The following is a 16,589-nucleotide window of genomic DNA, read 5'->3' as shown; positions in this document are numbered from 1 at the left end:
AAGCTGGTCTGGACCACCCCACCCAGGCCTGGGCCACCAAGGCTCCCAAGCTCCCCTGTGGTCACTGCAGTCCCCCCCCCCCCCCCCCCCCCCGCTCCCGGGCACACCTCACGGTGTGGCTCCCACGCACACAGTGAATAAAGCTCATTCACACAACCTGGCTGTGGTTTGTGGTGGGTCTGGAGGGGGCGTGGCCCCCTGGACACTCTGCTTCGGGCTGTGGAACACTTGCAGCAGCAGGTCCAGCAGCCAGGGGGCACCCGGACCCAGCGGGGCTGCAGGATGGCCTGGTGGGTGGTGGGTGGTGGGTGGGGCTGCCAGTGCAGGGGTGGAGCAGGCCTCCCGGGCGGGCGAGGCTGGTCTCAGCCACAGCACTCCCTCTCCCTGGCCTCCTGGCAGCCCTCAGTGTCCCATTCATCCCAGCAGGGAAGGAGGGGGGTGGGGAGCAGGCTCTCCCTGGAAGCAGAGGGAGGGAGGGAGGGAGGGAGAAGGGCGGGGAACCAGCAAAGCTGTTCTTGGAGGACAGTGGTCCGGAGCTGTCACTGGTGTCCTTGGAGAAGCCACTGCTTTCCCTGGAAGAGGCCCTGCCCACCTGGCCCGCCCCTCCCCTCACGGACACACCCGCTGCTCCAGGAGTTTTTATTGAACATTCGTGGGGACTGTCCAAGCCATCCACAGCCTGGAGGCCTGGCACCCTGCCCGCCCTGGGCTCTCCTTTGGCCCATGGTCAGCACCCTGGGGAAGGTCCTGCCGGAGTGCCTGCCGAGGGGTGTGGAGTGTGTGTTTTGGGAGAGGGCGGCATGAAAGGACCCGGGCTAGGGCCTGGCTGGGGCCGAGGCTGGGCCTCGCTGCTTGGCCACGGCACTCAGGAGCTGCTGCACGTATGAGGTCAGCAGGTCGTCCATCTTGTAGCCCTGGCAGAGGAAGGGGGCAGAGGCTGTGGGTCCAGGGAGGGGCTTGACCAGGCCTGGCAGTGCCAGCTCCTGCCTCAGGGATGCCCTGAGCCAGGAGGTGAGGCTGGAGAGGCCCAGAGCCACAGCCCCGCCCGGCCTGCTCCAGCCCCAGGCACTCCTCCTGGCGCTCCCAGGCCTCGCTCCTGGCCGTGCCCGTGGTCGGCCTCCATAGTGAGTAACGCCTGGTGGCCAAGGAGTGGGGGAGGGGACCCGGTCCCGGTGCCTCTGGGTCCTGTGTTTGGGCCGGAGAAGGGACGGGTCCCAGGAGGCCCCAGGCCTGGCTCACCAGCGAGGTCTCGCACAGCAGGCGGCTGCCCCGGCCCAGGCTCCCCAGCACCATGTGGAAGTAGGTGCTGCCGCTGCTCCAGCTGGCGATCTTGGTGAGCGGGTAGGTGGTGAGCAGCTCCTGGGTGAGAGTGGGCGTTGGCAAAGGTCAGCTGAAGCCTAGGTCTCAGTCAGAGCTGCTGCCCGGGGTCCTCCAGAGTCCCTGGTGCCAGGGGGCGGGCGGAGGGCAGGTGGCCACAGCCCCTGGTCCGGGGCCTCTGCTACCTTGCTCTTGGGGTGGATGAGCAGGACCCCGTGCCGGTTGATGGCGATGAGGATGATGTCCGGGTAGGAGGGCTCCGAGGTTTGCTGGGGAGGAGCACGGTGGTCACAGCCCAGCCACACGTGCCCCGTCCAACCTGGCGACCAGCTTGGCTCCAAGGTGTGTGTTTGGGGCGCTCAGGTGGCTGGGCCAGAGCTGGGGTGGGACTTCGCGGCAAGCACGGGCAGGCACGGGCGAGACCTACCTTCACCTCGAAGAAGGCAGACCCGAAGGTGGGCCAGCGGCAGATCCACTTCAGGAAGGCCACCTTGGCCTCCTCCACCGTCTTGTCCCTGTGCTGGTCGTAGGCCAGGAGGATGCTCTGCGAGAGAGGAGGCCAGTGAGGCCCGGGGGGCGCCTGCGCGTCTGGCTCCACGTGGGCCCAGAGGCCTCGGTCCGGTCCGAGCGGCACCTGAGAGCCTGAGGCGGGGGGTGGGGGTGGGGGTGGGGGTGGGGGGGAGGCGGGGGGGGGTGGGGGCAGAGTGCTTAGCCCCTGGGGAGTGGGCACGGGGAGGCGGATGCACTCAGACCCAGCCCACCCTCCACCCCAGGGATGTGCGCCGCCCGCCCAGGCCAGCAGCCGGAGGGACCTTTCTCCATTCCTCCGGGGACATCAGGCGTGTGAGGTTCTCAGGCACCAGCTCCCCCAGGACCTTGGGGATGTTCGCCAGCTGGGCCGGGTCACTGTCGAACTGGGCCTTGCAGATGAGGCCTGCCAGCTGGACCGCGTCCTCCCGCGAGCACTTGTGGAACCCGCGCAGGTACTTGGGCAGCTCCTGCGAGGGACAGGCGGGCCTCAGGCTGCCGCCCCCCCTGGTCAGGGGCCCGCCCACCCCCGCCGGACGGAGCAGCAGGAAGCTAAGGTCTGTGGGCGAGGCCTCCTCCGGGCAGCGAGCCCGACGAGGCGGGCAGAGACCTGCCATCCCGCGGTGGACACAGTGGCCTCCCTGCAGTCGGCCCTCAGGACAAGGGCCAGTGCCCTCGGGCTGCGTGCCCCCAGCGGTGCTGCGGGTGCTGGCACGGTTGCTGTCCACACAGGCTCAAGGGGTGGCCTGGCCATCACGGGACCTCACGGGCCTTCCTCCCTTCAGAGTGGGTGTGGGCGGGAGTGAGGGTGCCCCCGGGGGCCTCCGGGCACCTGGTGGTAGTGGAGCACGGTGTCTGCATGCACGTCCTTCCCCGGGGCCACGCTGAGCCACAGTTTGCGCATGAAGTAGACCTGGTAGGGGAGCGTCAGCGGGGCCCCTGGGCGGGGGCAGCAGTGAGCACCGGAGCACTCCCGCTGGCCAGGCTCTGCGCCATGCCCACCCTCCCACGGCCGGGCCCACGGCCGCCCCACCCCTGCCCAGCTCGCTCTCCTGGACACCCCATGCCGTGTCGCAGGGGGCTTGCTCCTGCCGCCTCCTCTGCTTGAAAGGCCCCCCTCCTGCCCCGGCCCCCGCGCCTCCTCCTCCCAGACCAGCGAGAAGCCAGCCTCTCCAGAAAGGTCCCTGGGCCGCCCTGTGTGCATCAGGCCCCTGTCCAACCTCACGCCCGCACCCTCCATCTGTCCTGGGCCCGCCTCTAGCCTGTCCCTGCCCGGGCTGCGGGCTGCGCCACGGAGCTCCCGGGGCAGGGCCCTAACCACCCCCCGCCCCCCGGCCTGGCCAGCCCCATGACGTGAGGGTCATAAGGGGGGATACATGGATGGGCATGGCCATGCCGGAGGTGCCAGGGGAGCCTTCCGACCTGGCCACGGGGCAGACAGGCCTCCTGCCCTTCATCCCAGAGCAGCCCGCCTGCCCGCAGACCCACCTTCCTTCTGGGGCTTGCTTTTCTTCACCCAGTCAGACACCTGCCGCAGAGAGTCAAAGAAGAAGTCTCCCTCCTTCTGGCTGATGACCTGGGTGCGGGGGAGGAGGCAAAGGGTGCACTTCACAGGAAGGGGCTTCCTGGGAGGGCTCTCCTGGGGGCATGGCCACGGCGGGCTCTGCGAGTCCACCCCCATAGTCCTCATAGCCCTTCAGATGTGGAGGGGGGGGGGGGGGTAGGGGGGCACCAGCCAGCACAGTGGGGCTGCCTCCCTTGCCCACATTCTCCTCCCCCCTCCGGGCAGCTGCCAGCAGTACCTTGTCTGCAATCTTGATGAAGAGACTGCAGCCCTCCCAGGAGGCCAGCTGCAGCTTGCTGGCCACGCCCGCACACACGTCCCGCACCCGAGTGTGGGCGCCCACCTCCAGCATCTGGGGCAGAGGTGGCGTCTCAGCACAGGCTCAGCTCCCAGGGCTCCGCCCGCTGCTCCTCCCTGGGACAGGCTCAGCTCCCAGGGCCCCGCTGCTCCTCCCTGGGACAGACTCAGCTCCCAGGGCCCCGCTGCTCCTCCCTGGGACAGACTCAGCTCCCAGGGCCCCGCTGCTCCTCCCTGGGACAGGCTCAGCTCCCAGGGCCCCGCTGCTCCTCCCTGGGACAGGCTCAGCTCCCAGGGCCCCGCTGCTCCTCCCTGGGACAGGCTCAGCTCCCAGGGCCCCGCTGCTCCTCCTTAACGTGGGCTGGACATACCCTGGCCTGAGAAGGGCAAGCCTCCCTTCTGCAAACGGGGAGGTGGCAGGTGGTTTAGTGCACAGTCTGCTGTCTGGGCCTCAGATGTGCAGCCTTTGAACTTGCCTTGAGAGCCCAGCAGCCAGACTGTGGGCCTTTCCATGGGGGCCTCTGCCCGCCTCAGGGCTGCAAGCCCAGCCCCAGGCCTCGCCTGCCCTCTCTCTTGCCCCCTTGCCTCTGGGAAGCCGGCTTCGCACTCACTAGCAGCCCCTCTGGGGGGCGCCTCCCTGCACGGGCCCAGAGCACCCAGGGTGCAGCACTGTTCGTGGTGGCAGGGCGCCAGTGCCGTGGGGCAGACAGTTTCTGGGGGTCACCACTCCTCGGGTGACCAAGGCCGCTGCTCTGGGCGGGCTCACCTGGCTGGTGTGGTTGGGAAGGAAGACCTTGTGGCAGATGCGGGAGACATTCTGCTCGGCCGCCTCCACCTCCACCTGGTGGGGGGGCTGCTTCCGGGGGCCCGTCCTAGAGCAGGAGGGGCACACTGCACGGCGTCCTCTCACCCTGACCAGCCAACTACCTACTCAGCTCTGCCAGCACAGACAAGAAGTGCCCAGTGGCCCTGCCCAGGGCGCTCACCCGGGCCCAGGGGAGGCGCAGGGCCAGCTGGACGCACCTCCCTGTGACCCAAGGCTCTGAGGAGGCGGGAGGCCCGGGACAATCACTGGAGTGACCTGGGGGCCAGGGCCTCCCGTGGGCCGCTCTGCGGGCACCGTGGTCACGGCTCATGGTCACAGCTGCTCGCCTGGCCAGCCTCTCCCTAATCTCCCAGTGGGACTGCTCTGAGACAGAGCCAGGGGAAGCTGTGCTGTTGGACGGCTGGGTGGGGGGCGGCAGGGGTGGCCTCTGACCCGGGCGGGAAGGTGGTGGCTTGGGTATCCAGGTCACCCGAGGCCTCTAGGTGTTGCCCTCCATGCCCTGGACAGGGAGCTCATGGCCAGGACTGAGTCTGCCCGCGGCCTCCCGCTTCCTCCCCAGTAGCTGGGGCCGGGGCCTGCCTCCCACCGACACCCACATCTGCACCGCTGGACTCTGGGCGGCCTGGGCGCTGGCAGGCATACCTCAGGGCCCGCTGGACGCGGCGGCTGCAGTCCGGGGCCAGGAGCCGTCCCCTTCTGGTGTCCAGGAACTTCTGCACGTGGGGCAGCAGCGCCTTGCCGGGCGGGAAGAGGCCGGTGCAGAGCCACAGCAGCTGCCAGCCCCGCTCCTCGCTGTACCTGTGGCCACAGAGCCCTCAGTTTGGACCCTCCGGGACCAGCTGCCGGCGCCCATGGCCCCGCTGCCTGATGCCAAGAAGGCCTTCACACCCAGGCGCTGGCAGAGGTGCTACTGTGCCCATTTTGTGGAGGAGTGTGCTGAGGGTTAGAGGCCCAGGGAGGCACCGGGCAGGGCCGAGGCCCCTTGCTATGACCACCCCAGGAAGTGTGCAGGACAGGCCGTGGCTGCTTGGAGTGCCTGGCAGGGCGTGTGGCCGCCGTGAGCTGCCCCCTCCCCCTCTGAACAGTGGGCACGGCCTTTGGGAGCGGGTGAGGATGGAGGGCCTGGCATGGCCCGGCCACGGACCTCTTGGTATTGTGCGTCAGCTGCTTCAGGATCTGACAGTAGACCTCGTCCTGCAGAGCGGCCTCCTGGAGGGCCCCCGCGAAGATCTGGTCGGTGAGCTCCAGCGAGGCCCAGGCCTGCCTGGACGGGTAGTCGCCCATGTACCTGAGGATGCGTGTGGCTGTCAGGGAGAATAGGCTGGCTGGTGGGCACCTGCCCGAGCCCGCCCCACGAGGCTGCAGGCCGCCCCGCCCTGTGTGACCCAGCCCCTGGGGGGCCCGCAGCGGGGCAGTGCTGGGGAAGGATATCGATGAAGATCTGGCAGGCGGCGTCCCGCAACTCCGCGGTGGCGTGGGTGCGCCGGAGCAGAGGCTGCCGCAGGGGCTCCGGGCTGTGAGCCCACAGGTGGCCCCGGGCCCGGGCCAGGGGGGCCATGGCTCTGCTGACCGTCTCCTTCTCCGGGGCCCTGGCAGGACAGAGCGGCGTGAGGCCCTCCTCCCCTCCTCACCCTGCTCCTCTGGGGCCGCCCCACCTGCCTGCTGCCTGGTGCGGGGGGGGGGGGGGGGGGTGGGAGGTGGCGGGGGGGGGGTGGGGGGAGAGGGGGGTGGCAGGGGGGGGCCCCGCCCCAGTGGGGTCCCGCGGGGATGCCCACAGCACTCCGCCCCAGGTGGTGGTAGGAGCCGAGGGCCGCCTCCCTGCCTGGGGAGACCAGGGACACCCCCTGCCTCTGTGGCCCCCGCGGCCTCAGGGAGCCCTGGTGGCGGGGTTGGCACCTGAAAAACGAGGAGGAGAACTCCTCCAGGGTGTGCAGCTTCTCGGGCGCCGGCTCCTCAGGCGTGGCTTCTGCAGGCGGCCTGGCCTGGGCTGCCAGCTTCCGCTTCTCTGGTGACATCGCCAGCAAGCTCTGGGGGGGCACAGGCGTGGGTGCCCCGGAGCCGCGCCCACAAGACCCCCCCTGGGCTCCGCCTGACCTGCTGTCTCCGTGCCTTGGGAGGGTGGGACCACGGAGCTGCTGGCACGCTGTGTGACGGGGCCCAGGACCACCCCCCGCCGCCACCTCCCTCAGGAGGGCGCCTCTCCTGGGGCCTCTCTCCTGCTGCCTGCCCTCACGCCCAGCCACAGCCGCCGCCCGGGGCTTTATCGCCATCCACTGGTCATTCGCCCAGTGCTCCTGGGCGGGGTCCCTGTGTGCTCAGCCTGGTATTGCAGGCACGGGCGTGGGTGCCTACGGGTCTGCCTCCCTGGGGCTGGCTCAGGGCGGGGGGGGGGGGGGGGGGCGGGGAGGCAGGCCCCGAGCTAGGACCCGGTCAGACAGGTTACCAGCAGCTGTGCCGAGGGCTTGGTGAGCGTGGGGATGGCGTAGAGGCAGGCGGCGAGCACCAGCCCCGTCCTGCCTGTCCTGTCATTCTGGCCCGGGACCCAGTCCTCAGCCGCCAGCGGCCCCTGGCTCTTGGTCAGGATCAGCAAATCCCCCTTCTTGAAGGGCAGGAGGGCGGCGTCGCCTGCGCATCGGTCACACACAGAGGAGAACGCCCGCTGACCCATGGCTCCGCGGAGGCGGCTCTGGCTTTGCCGAGGTGAGGAAGCTGCGGCAGAGCTGAGAGCCAAGGCCGCTCTGACGGGACGGGGTGGGACTCCCAGACCCTGGGCCCTGGAGGGCCCGACAGGCGGGCAGGGCTGGGGGCTCTGACCACGGCCCCACTCTGGGAGACCTGCTCAGAGGCCTGACCTGGAGCCCTGGCCTGCAAGGCAAGGGGCGCGTGGACAAGGGGGAGAGGCCCACTGGCATCACCATGCCAGCCTAGATGCCGTGTGACCCTCATCTGTAGCGTGAGAGAACAGCCCCCTTCCCTGGGGGGTGGGGGACGATTGGGTGCAAGTTCTCCCCTCCCCTCCCAGCGAGCCCTGCCTCCAGGCCGGGCAGCCACAGCCCCTCTGCTCTCCCAGGAGCTGCACGGATCCCCCTCCTAGGGCTGACCCTGCACAAGCTGCCTCCCTGCTTTGGCCGCTGGCCGCTGGCCTCTGGCTCCGTCTGTGGAATCGGCCAGCAGCCCGCTGGGCGGTGCTGGAGCTCAGGCTAATGGCCGTGTTCTGCGGGGAGCAGCCCTGCCAGGTGCCTCGGAGGGCGCAGTCGCCGTGAACCCCTCATTCTGGGGAAGGCAGGGCTTTGACCGAAGCTACCCCTCAGGGTCTCGTGGTCCTCTCTCCACTCTCCGCTCCAGTCCCTGCGCCCGCCCCATGCCGCAGGGCTGCCCCCACCCGCACCGCGCCCAGGCACCTGTGGCCTTCTGGTCCTCCAGGGCCATGGCGAACACGGACCGCTCCTTCAGGCCCTCCAGAAACACGGCCACCAGCTCGGCGATGGCCACGCTGCTGGGCGACACGAACTCGTACTCCTCCTCGTGCAGCGTGGAGAGCAGCAGCCTCTGCCCGCCCCGGGCCTCCCTGAGGGTGAGGACCCCGTGACCAAAGGCCTCCTCTGCCCTCCCCACCCAGCCCTGCAGCACCCTGAGTTACACATGAGGACACAGAAGGGTTTGTCCGGGCCACTGGCAGGGCCAGGGCTGGTCCAACCCCGGCACCGCTGTGTGGTGGGCAAATGACGGTGAGAGCTCAGGGCCCCTAGGGCCCCAGAGGCAGTGGTGGTGCCAACCCCTGGCATGAGGGCTCAGCTCTGGGCAGGTCACGAGGCGGCCAGTGTGCAGATGCCCAGGGCACTGCAGGAGCCCAGCAGGAGCTGCGAGCCACATGCCTGTTTACTCATGTGCAGGCCGGCAGTGCCGTGAGGACCCAGCACATGGGGATGTGCCCAGCGTGGTCAGCCTCAGGAAGTGGTGGCCAGTGTGTGCCCTGTAGCCACTGTAACAATGACGATGGCTACGCCCCCCTGGGAGCTTCCATGAGGGCTCTGCAGGCCCAGGCCGGCCGTCCCAGAGGCGGAGGCCTTCTCAGGAGACAAGAGCCATGGAGAGCGGGGCGGGGCTGAGGCCAGCTGGCCTGCAAGGCCGCCCTAGTGTTGCTCTGTGACCTGGCACGCACCCAGCCCCCTCCCTCGATTGCTCGCCCAGATGGCCTGCACCTTCCACGTGACCCGTCGGGAGGGAGCCTGCAAGGAACGCACCCCAAGGTGCACGGTGGCCTGCCCTTCCCAGGAGGACGGGGGTGAGGAGAGGCTGAGGGCTGCTCAGCGGTTGGCGCTTCCTCTCTGTACACGGCAGCCTGCACCCGCACCCACACCCGCACCCGCACCCACACCCGCACCCGCACCCACACCCACACCCGCACTCGGCGGGCTCCCCGGGGCAGCGCCTCCCTCCCGCCGCCTCTCCCCAAGCCCCAAGGCCCGAGCTCGAGGAGCGGGCCTGGGCAGCCCTCGGCACCCACCTGTTGGTGACCAGACTCATGATCTCCGGGAAGGAGAGCTCCAGGAGCGGCCGCTCCCGCTGGTCCAGGAAGAACAGCCCCTTCCAGTTCACAGCCACGACCAGCGGCGTCCTGGGCAGCCGGGGGCCTGGCGGGGACGGGTGTGAAGCTCACTGGCCCTGAGCGGCATCCCCACCTGCACCTGCCCGCGACTCCCCCACGCCCACACCTGCCCTCGCCCCCCGCCTGCACCTGCCCGCGACCCCCCCCCGCCCACACCTGCCCGCACCCCGCCTGCACCTGCCCGCGACCCCCCCCCACACCTGCCCTCGCCCCCCGCCTGCACCTGCCCGCGACCCCCCCCCGCCCACACCTGCCCTCGCCCCCCCCACACCTGCCCGCGACCCCCCCCACACCTGCCCGCGCCCCGCCTGCACCTGCCCGCGACCCCCCCCCGCCCACACCTGCCCTCGCCCCCCCCACACCTGCCCGCGACCCCCCCCACACCTGCCCGCGCCCCGCCTGCACCTGCCCGCGACCCCCCCCCCCCCGCCCACACCTGCCCTCGCCCCCCGCCCGCACCTGCCCAAGCCCACCCGCACCCTGCCCGCACCTGAGAAGGTGGTGACTTCGAAGAGTCTGGAGAAGAGCAGCGGCCACTGCAGGCGGGCGGCGCCCACCACCTGCTCCTGCACCGCCTGCTTCTGGGTGTGCGGCACCTGCTCAGACACGGAGTCAGCACCATCACCCTCGGCTCCCTCACGCGGCACCCCCTCAGCAAACACGCGCTCGGTGGGGAGGCTGGGGCGGAGGCAGCCTCAGTTCACCGCCCTGGGGAGGACCCTCCACAGCTGGTTTGGAAAAAGGAGGCGGGCTTTCCTCCTCTTTAGCGTCCGGACGGACCGAGGGACGGCTGCCTCTGGGAAGGCCAAGGGCCCTGCAGTGTCCGCGGGCTCCTGGCTGCGCGCTGGCCAACGCGTGCCTCGCGGTCGGACCTGGCTCTGGGCAGGGCCTGTCTTGGAGTCCCCCTCCGTCCTCGGTGCCTGTCTTTCTGTCTTTCTCCTCTCGCATGTTTGGGGAGCACCTCCCCCTCTCTCCTGCTGTCCCTCCCCCTCCCCTTTCCTCCGTCTCCACTGCTCTGTGTGCCTACGGAGCACTCTCTTTACTGTTTGTTGAATAAAATATTTCCCTTGTTCCTGCTTTAAAAAGTGGTCACACATGTTGGGGAACATGACGGGTGTCCACGTTGGAGAGCCTGGCCGCGGCCACACGCTCAGAGAGACACTCCAGGCCCCTCTTCCGGGATTTAACCTGATGAGTACACCGAGTGAGTGGAGGTTGTATCTGCAAAGTGGTTCCCTCGTGCTTAACGTGAAAAACGGGAAATGACCTTAACACTCATCAATAGGCATCAGAAAAGTGATGCATTAGTGCACAGCATGCGGCCATTGAGATGGACCTAAAGTCAGGAAACTGCCGGCTGCGCGGCCAGGCGAGGAAGCAGGTGGAGAAGTCATAGAACATGCGCTTTCTCCTTTTAAAAGGCGTATTTCCCGCTCATCGTGTTCACATCTCGGTTGTGTATGTCGATAAAGGAGTCTGGAAGGATGGGATGTGTATCACAATGTTAAGCATGATCACCTCAGGATGGTTTCACTTTTCTCTCCTGCTTGTCTGTATTTTCTGATTTATTGGGTAATGTACACTTTAAGAGTTTAATGAAAAAAAATCAGTGAAACTACATTCACTTTGGAAAAAAAGGGGTAAGGGGAAATTTCCCAATTCTGTACCCTCCCCGTAACTTCCCGTCCTAAGTTACGAAGCCACTACTTACATGGTCCCTTAGGTTCCGTGGCCTTGGGCCCCTCCCTCTCCCCCGAGCCCTGAAAAGCCCACGCCTCTTGCAAACCCATTCACTCAGGCCGAGGAGCAAATCCACACCCAAGAGGGGCTCTGCTCCCCAAATGCCTGTCCGAGGAACGCGAGTGCCTGGCACGGCCCAGCAGCCAGGCTTCCTGCTACAGGACGCGCCAGGGCCTTTCACTGCCCCCACGAGCAGGGCAGAGCAATAGCATTTCCCAAACCAGAGGCACCCAGGACCCTGCCACCACCCACCTCAGGCCGCCGTCGAGGGCAGCATGAGACGGAGTCATCTGCAGTGCCCTTCTCTGAACTTGGGTGGCTTCTGCCATGGGAGCCCCTGGGTGGGGCGGGCCTCCCTCCCTGTGTCAGCCCATGTGCCAGGGAGGGTGGGGTGGAAGGATTAATGCAGGCCCCAAGCACCCAGGGCCCAGGGAGCCGGAAAGACTGGGCCAGGGCAGAGCCGGGCAGGGCCCTTCTGTGCCCGAAGGCCGGACCCTGACAGACGCTGCGGTGGAGACCAGTGGAATGAGCCATCCAGACCCACGATGCCAACTCAAAAGGAGGCGGCGCGTGGGCCGGGCCTGTGACCAGCGCTGACGGAAAGGGCCTGGGTAGACCTGAGGCCCCAGAGCTGTGCTCACTCGCAAGTTCAAGTTCCTGTGCCCAGAGGGTGGGCCTCCCCCAGCCCCACCCCCAAGGGAGAGCCAGGCCGCAGGCTGACCTGGGCGAGGGCGGCGGTGACGAGGCTAGCCCACTGCTCCGGGGGCTTGGTCCGGTACAGCTTGGGGGGCACGCAACTGGGCAGCAGTCCCTGCACGGCCTCCCTCCCCACGGAGGCGCCGAGCTGCACGTAGCAGTGCCGGGCCAGCAGCTCCACCAGCTCTTCCTCCTGCAGCCGGACAGACATGCTGGTGAGGGGCAAGCTGTAACCCCAACCCCCAGCAGCGATGGCCGGCACTCAGGCCGACCAGGAGCAGGAGCAGCTGCCAGGCCTGACCCTCCTCTGGACAGAACTTGCCCTTCCCCACCCAGCGGTGCACCCACCCTGTGCCCTTGGGGCCAGGGGGCTCCTCTCCAGCCCTCAGGGAGCCCCGAGGGTGGAGGCCTGGGCGGAACCCTGACATCACTGCGGGGGTGCATGCGGGCCAGGCCTGTACCCGGTCTCACCCAGGCCTCCCGGTCACAGGTGGCCAGGGCCACCCTGAAGGGCTTCTGCGAGCACTCGGGGGGGGGGGGGGTCTGAGGCCCAGGCTCAGTCCTGGCTCCAGTGCCCATGAGGCCAGTCCCCCTGCCCTCCTGCAGCTGCTGCCCTCAGGGCCTGGCCAGCCCTGGCTCCCTGCCCACTGCCCCTTCCTCCCTGACGGCTGGAGGGGTGACCGCACAGGGGCTCGGGCCCTCCGCCCTCTGGCGCACCCTCCTTCCCGCGATGCTCCGGGCCTACGAAGCTCAGGCGCCTCTGCTCTCCTGGACGAGGGCCTGAGAGCCCAGGCCATGCTGCTCGAGGAGGCAGGGGGCGCTCAACCAGGGCCGAGACCAAGCCATGACCTCGAAGCCGGCCCTGCCACCCCACCAACAGCTGCCCTGAGCGAGGCCTGGGCTGATGGGGGCTTCCCTGCCAGCTGCTGGGAGGAGGCGCCAGCTCACCTGGTGCGAGGGAAGAGGATTTGGAGGCTGGCGGGAGCGCCCTGAAGCCAGGCCGCCAGCAGCCCCGGGGACTGCCAGCCCCAGCCCCGGGGGAGCCCCTCACCCTCTCAAAGCTGTACTCGCTGGACCAGACGCCGTGGAGGACTTGGCGGTAGATGAGCTCGGTGCTGACGGCATCCTCCTGGGGGTCGTGCCAGGGGCTGAAGAACTCCTTCCGGAAGTAGAGGCGCCAGGGCGACTGGCGCTCGCTCTCGCCCCTCTCCCGCGCCAGCTGCTCGCACTGGCCAATGGCATCCATCACATGGTCGCGCCCACTGCCCAGGGACCAGAACTGAGGCCAGAAGGGCATGGGGTCAGGGCGCTGTGCACAGGCACCAGGGGATGCCTGCTCTCAGCCACCCACTGTGGGCTCCAGGGGACCCTGGGGACCCTCCGCACAGGGACCTGGCTCGCCTGTCACTCCCTTCCTCCTCCCCCTGGCCCCCAGGGGAGGCAGGGCTGGTACCGCCGCTGCCACGACAAGGGTGGTGCACTGAACTCGCTGGTTGGCACGAGGGAAGCCAAGACTGGGCATTTGGGTGGTTGAGGATGTGGGTCTGGTGGAGGTGGCCGTGGGGCCCTCGCATCTGTTGCATGGGCATTGTCCCCACAGTGAGGGTGGGTGGGACCTGTGGGTGCCTGGGGTTGGCTATGTGGGGGCCGCTCAGGTGAGGGGCTGGCAAGACGTGCTGGGGGCACTGGGCCGAGGGCTGCCATGGGCATGTGTGTGAGTGTGCATTCATGTGTGTTAGTGTGTGTGCATGCATGTGTGTGAGAGAGTGTGCATGACAGAGTGGGTGTATGTGTATATCTGTGAGTGGATATGTGTAAGTGTATGAAAGAATGTGTGCATGCGAGTGTTTCTCTTTGTGTGAGTGTGTATGTATGTATAAGTGTATGTGTGTGAGTGTGTGCATATAAGAGTGTATGTGCATTTGGGTGTGAGTATGTGTATAAGAATGTGTGTGTGCGCGTGTGTGTGTGTGTGCATGTGTGACTGACTGCATATCTGCGAATGTGTGAGTGAGTGTGTAAGTGTGTGTACCTCTGTCTTGGCCACTGGGAGGAAGAGCAGTGGCCGGGCTGTGTGGCTCATGGGCTGAGCTGGCCTGGGGGCCTGGTGGGGGGTGGGGGGCTGCCCAGCACCTTGTCGTACACGGCGACCTGGAGGGAAAAACCCAGGTGGTCCCGGAGGCCCTGCTGGCGGGCAATGTGCAGGCAGACTTCCTGCGAGGTTGAGGCCGAGTCCACTGTGACGGTCAGGCTCTGCCCAGTCGCCAGGACGACGTGCACCGGGATGTGCTTCCTGGACTTGACCGCCTGGGGGAAGGCGAGGCAGTCCCTTGGCTCCAGGGCCACTCTGCTGCCTGCGGAGCTCCGGCGCCCAGGTCTGCAGGACCCCCCTGAGAGCACGGGGCACTGACGGTGCGGCCCACACCCCCAAGGACGACAGCGACCGTCGCCTCCGTCAGGAAAGCACCCAGAGCACCCCCATGTCAGCGCCAACCAGTGGGGCCCAGGAACGTGCCTCACCGGGAGGCTCCCAGGGGCTGCGGCTCAGAAGCTCCCCAAGTGGGTGGAAGAGCCTGAGAACATGCTTCCTGCTGGCAGGACCAAAGAAGGCACCCCAAACCTGGGCTAGAAGAGCCGCAGGGGCTGACACCACCCTGACCATCTCCCACTCCAGCAGGCCCCTACCTGCAGCTCCAGCCAAGTGGGGGGCTCCGTGCGAACCCCGTTGGCGTAGGTGCGTCTCAGGCGCTCGGCACAGAAGGGCCCGTAGCCGGCTGGCCCTTCGCCGATGAAGTTCAGCAGATACTGCGGGCGAGGAAGGGACAGGGCCAGGTCACTGTCTACTTCCCGCCGAGATGGGTCCCAGCGCCGCAGTCATTCCCGCCTGTGAGGCGAGGGTGTGGGCCTGGCCGGGCGACCACTGCGATGCCCGCCAACATGCAAGCACTCACTGTGCACCCTGGACTCCTGGGGTCACGCCAATGATATCCCAATAAAGCTGGGAAAATTGTGAATTTTAAAATGACAATACTCAGCGTTGACAAAGCGTGTTCTTATGAGAAGGAAGATAAATTGGACATTTCTTAGGATCAATTTGTCAATGTTTTAAATAGTACCTAATTTTAAAATGTGCACACTCTTGGCCCAATGATTCACACCTCTCCTAAAGGCATCTTAGAGAGAGGAAGGGAAAGAGAGAGGGAGGGAGAGAGAGTGAGAGAGAGAGAGAGATCAGTTGCCTTCCGCATGTGCCCCGACGGGGGACGGAACCTGCAGCCCAGGCACGTGCCCTGACCAGGAGTGGCACCGGCGACTCTCTGTGCACAGGATGCGCTCGGCCAGCCGAGCCGCACTGGCCATGGTGCTCATGGTGACAAGCAATTGGAAGGTGGGCCCCGGTGCCATCCACAAGCTGCACGCTCTCCAGGCAGCCGCCGTGGGGGCCTTCCAGCTGGCGCTTAGGGAAGCGGGAGCACGGAAAGGCACGTGCGGAGATGGTGAAACCCACAGGAGACTTGAAGTTCAAAACACGTTTGGTAAAATGTGTTGAAAACCTTTTCAGAGACGTTGTGAGGCGATGCAGCTGGGAGTTCCCTGGTGTTGGGGGCCCTAGTGCCCGGGGCAGACGGTGGGCAGCACACCTCCTGCTGTCCCCAAGGGACACGCAAGACAGCGAGGCGGCGCCTGTGCGACGGCAGGCCGACACTGGCACACCACAAAGGCCAGGGGCAGTCGCGGAAGGTGCCTCTGGGTCTGGGATGACTTAGACTCTCTGCCTTTCCTCCATATGACGTTTGTGAGATGAACCAAAGGCACAAGCCAGGGAGCCCAGCGCCTCGACCTGCTCCGCCTGGCCCTTCCGTTTTCAGTTCTAGGGACCCGGAGACGCTCCGCCTGCTCCTCCTGCTCCTCCTCTTTGCATCTACCCTCTCATCGTCTCCTCAGAGGAGCCGTCCTGGTGCTGTGACCAAGTGAACTGCAGACCCTAAGCAGGGGCTGGAAAGCCAGGTCTGGCGCCCTCTCTTACATAAGGGGAAACTGAGGCCGAGAAGCATGGGCACTGACCATCCTGGCCAGTAGAAGCAGAAGAACAGGGCCATAGCCCAGGATTTCTGGAATGCTCCATGGCCCAGGGCCAACGCATCCTCTCACATACCCTGCCCTGGTCCTGCCCACCCCCCCACCCAGCCCTGCCCTGGTCCTGCCCACCCCCACCCAGCTCTGCCCTGGTCGTGCCCACCCCCACCCAGCCCTGCCCTGGTCCTGCCCACCCCCACCCAGCCCTGCCCTGGTCGTGCTCACCCCCACCCAGCCCTGCCCTAGTCGTGCCCACCCCCACCCAGCCCTGCCCTGGTCCTGCCCACCCCCACCCAGCCCTGCCCTGGTCGTGCCCACCCCCACCCAGCCCTGCCCTGGTCGTGCCCACCTTCATGAACCTCTCAGAGGGTGGGAAGCAGCCCAGACAGAGGCTAAGCAGGATCCAGCCCCGGGCCAGGCTGCTGGTTTTCAAGTTCCCCGACAGCTGCTTGCAGATCTGGCAGTAAATCTCGTCCCTGAAAGACAGACACAGGCTGTAGGCTGGCTCAGAGCAGCAGGGGCAGGGGAGGGGTACACAGCTCCTGCTGCGCCCCTACATGTGGCCATGGCCGAGGGGCCTCCAGCCTCCTCGCCTCCAGCTGCCTCCCTGGCCGACCTGGACCCGTCATCTCCGGAGATAGCACCCCCGTCTGCACGGGGCTCTGCCCACTCACGTTAGCCCTTTCCTGGCTCATCAAGGCTATAGCCTTGTCCTCCTTGTCGGGCATCTCATCCCCTCAGGCTTTGCCCCTCCCTCACCCGCTCTGCCCACAATGCCCTGGCCTTCTCGTGTGGGGCACGGAGGGCCCCAGGGTCTCCAGCCACAGTGCTGGCCTCGGCCACCCAGACCTTTGCCTGACCTGACCTCTCCTTTCCCCAGCGTCACAGCTACTTCACACCTTCTCCTGCGCTGGCATCCTCCCCTGCCTGCACGC

The 16,589-nt window shown here is 67.1% G+C and overlaps 1 protein-coding gene across 1 annotated transcript in view; it reads right to left on the bottom strand.

The window, feature by feature from the left end:
* Positions 1 to 623: 623 nt before the first annotated feature.
* MYO7B (myosin VIIB) overlaps positions 624 to 16,589 on the bottom strand; it is a gene marked incomplete at its 5' end in the record, with an annotated part of 71,711 nt that continues 55,745 nt past the window's right edge. The window contains 22 exons of the mRNA XM_081095342.1: positions 624 to 914; positions 1,240 to 1,359; positions 1,503 to 1,586; positions 1,745 to 1,861; positions 2,130 to 2,315; positions 2,678 to 2,784; positions 3,334 to 3,421; positions 3,648 to 3,761; positions 4,473 to 4,578; positions 5,175 to 5,330; positions 5,677 to 5,836; positions 5,964 to 6,121; positions 6,429 to 6,559; positions 6,976 to 7,157; positions 7,934 to 8,100; positions 9,040 to 9,166; positions 9,632 to 9,737; positions 11,603 to 11,770; positions 12,629 to 12,856; positions 13,711 to 13,884; positions 14,263 to 14,382; positions 16,004 to 16,130. Coding sequence (XP_080951468.1) covers positions 816 to 914; positions 1,240 to 1,359; positions 1,503 to 1,586; positions 1,745 to 1,861; positions 2,130 to 2,315; positions 2,678 to 2,784; positions 3,334 to 3,421; positions 3,648 to 3,761; positions 4,473 to 4,578; positions 5,175 to 5,330; positions 5,677 to 5,836; positions 5,964 to 6,121; positions 6,429 to 6,559; positions 6,976 to 7,157; positions 7,934 to 8,100; positions 9,040 to 9,166; positions 9,632 to 9,737; positions 11,603 to 11,770; positions 12,629 to 12,856; positions 13,711 to 13,884; positions 14,263 to 14,382; positions 16,004 to 16,130 — 3,025 coding nt within the window. The 3' untranslated portion in view covers positions 624 to 815. The remainder of the gene's footprint in view (positions 915 to 1,239; positions 1,360 to 1,502; positions 1,587 to 1,744; positions 1,862 to 2,129; positions 2,316 to 2,677; positions 2,785 to 3,333; positions 3,422 to 3,647; positions 3,762 to 4,472; positions 4,579 to 5,174; positions 5,331 to 5,676; positions 5,837 to 5,963; positions 6,122 to 6,428; positions 6,560 to 6,975; positions 7,158 to 7,933; positions 8,101 to 9,039; positions 9,167 to 9,631; positions 9,738 to 11,602; positions 11,771 to 12,628; positions 12,857 to 13,710; positions 13,885 to 14,262; positions 14,383 to 16,003; positions 16,131 to 16,589) is intronic.

This window comes from Myotis nattereri (assembly GCF_964212035.1).
Source record: "Myotis nattereri genome assembly, chromosome: 7".
In the NCBI taxonomy this organism is placed as follows: Eukaryota; Metazoa; Chordata; class Mammalia; order Chiroptera; family Vespertilionidae; genus Myotis; species Myotis nattereri.
This window is presented reverse-complemented; position numbering and strand designations above follow the sequence as displayed.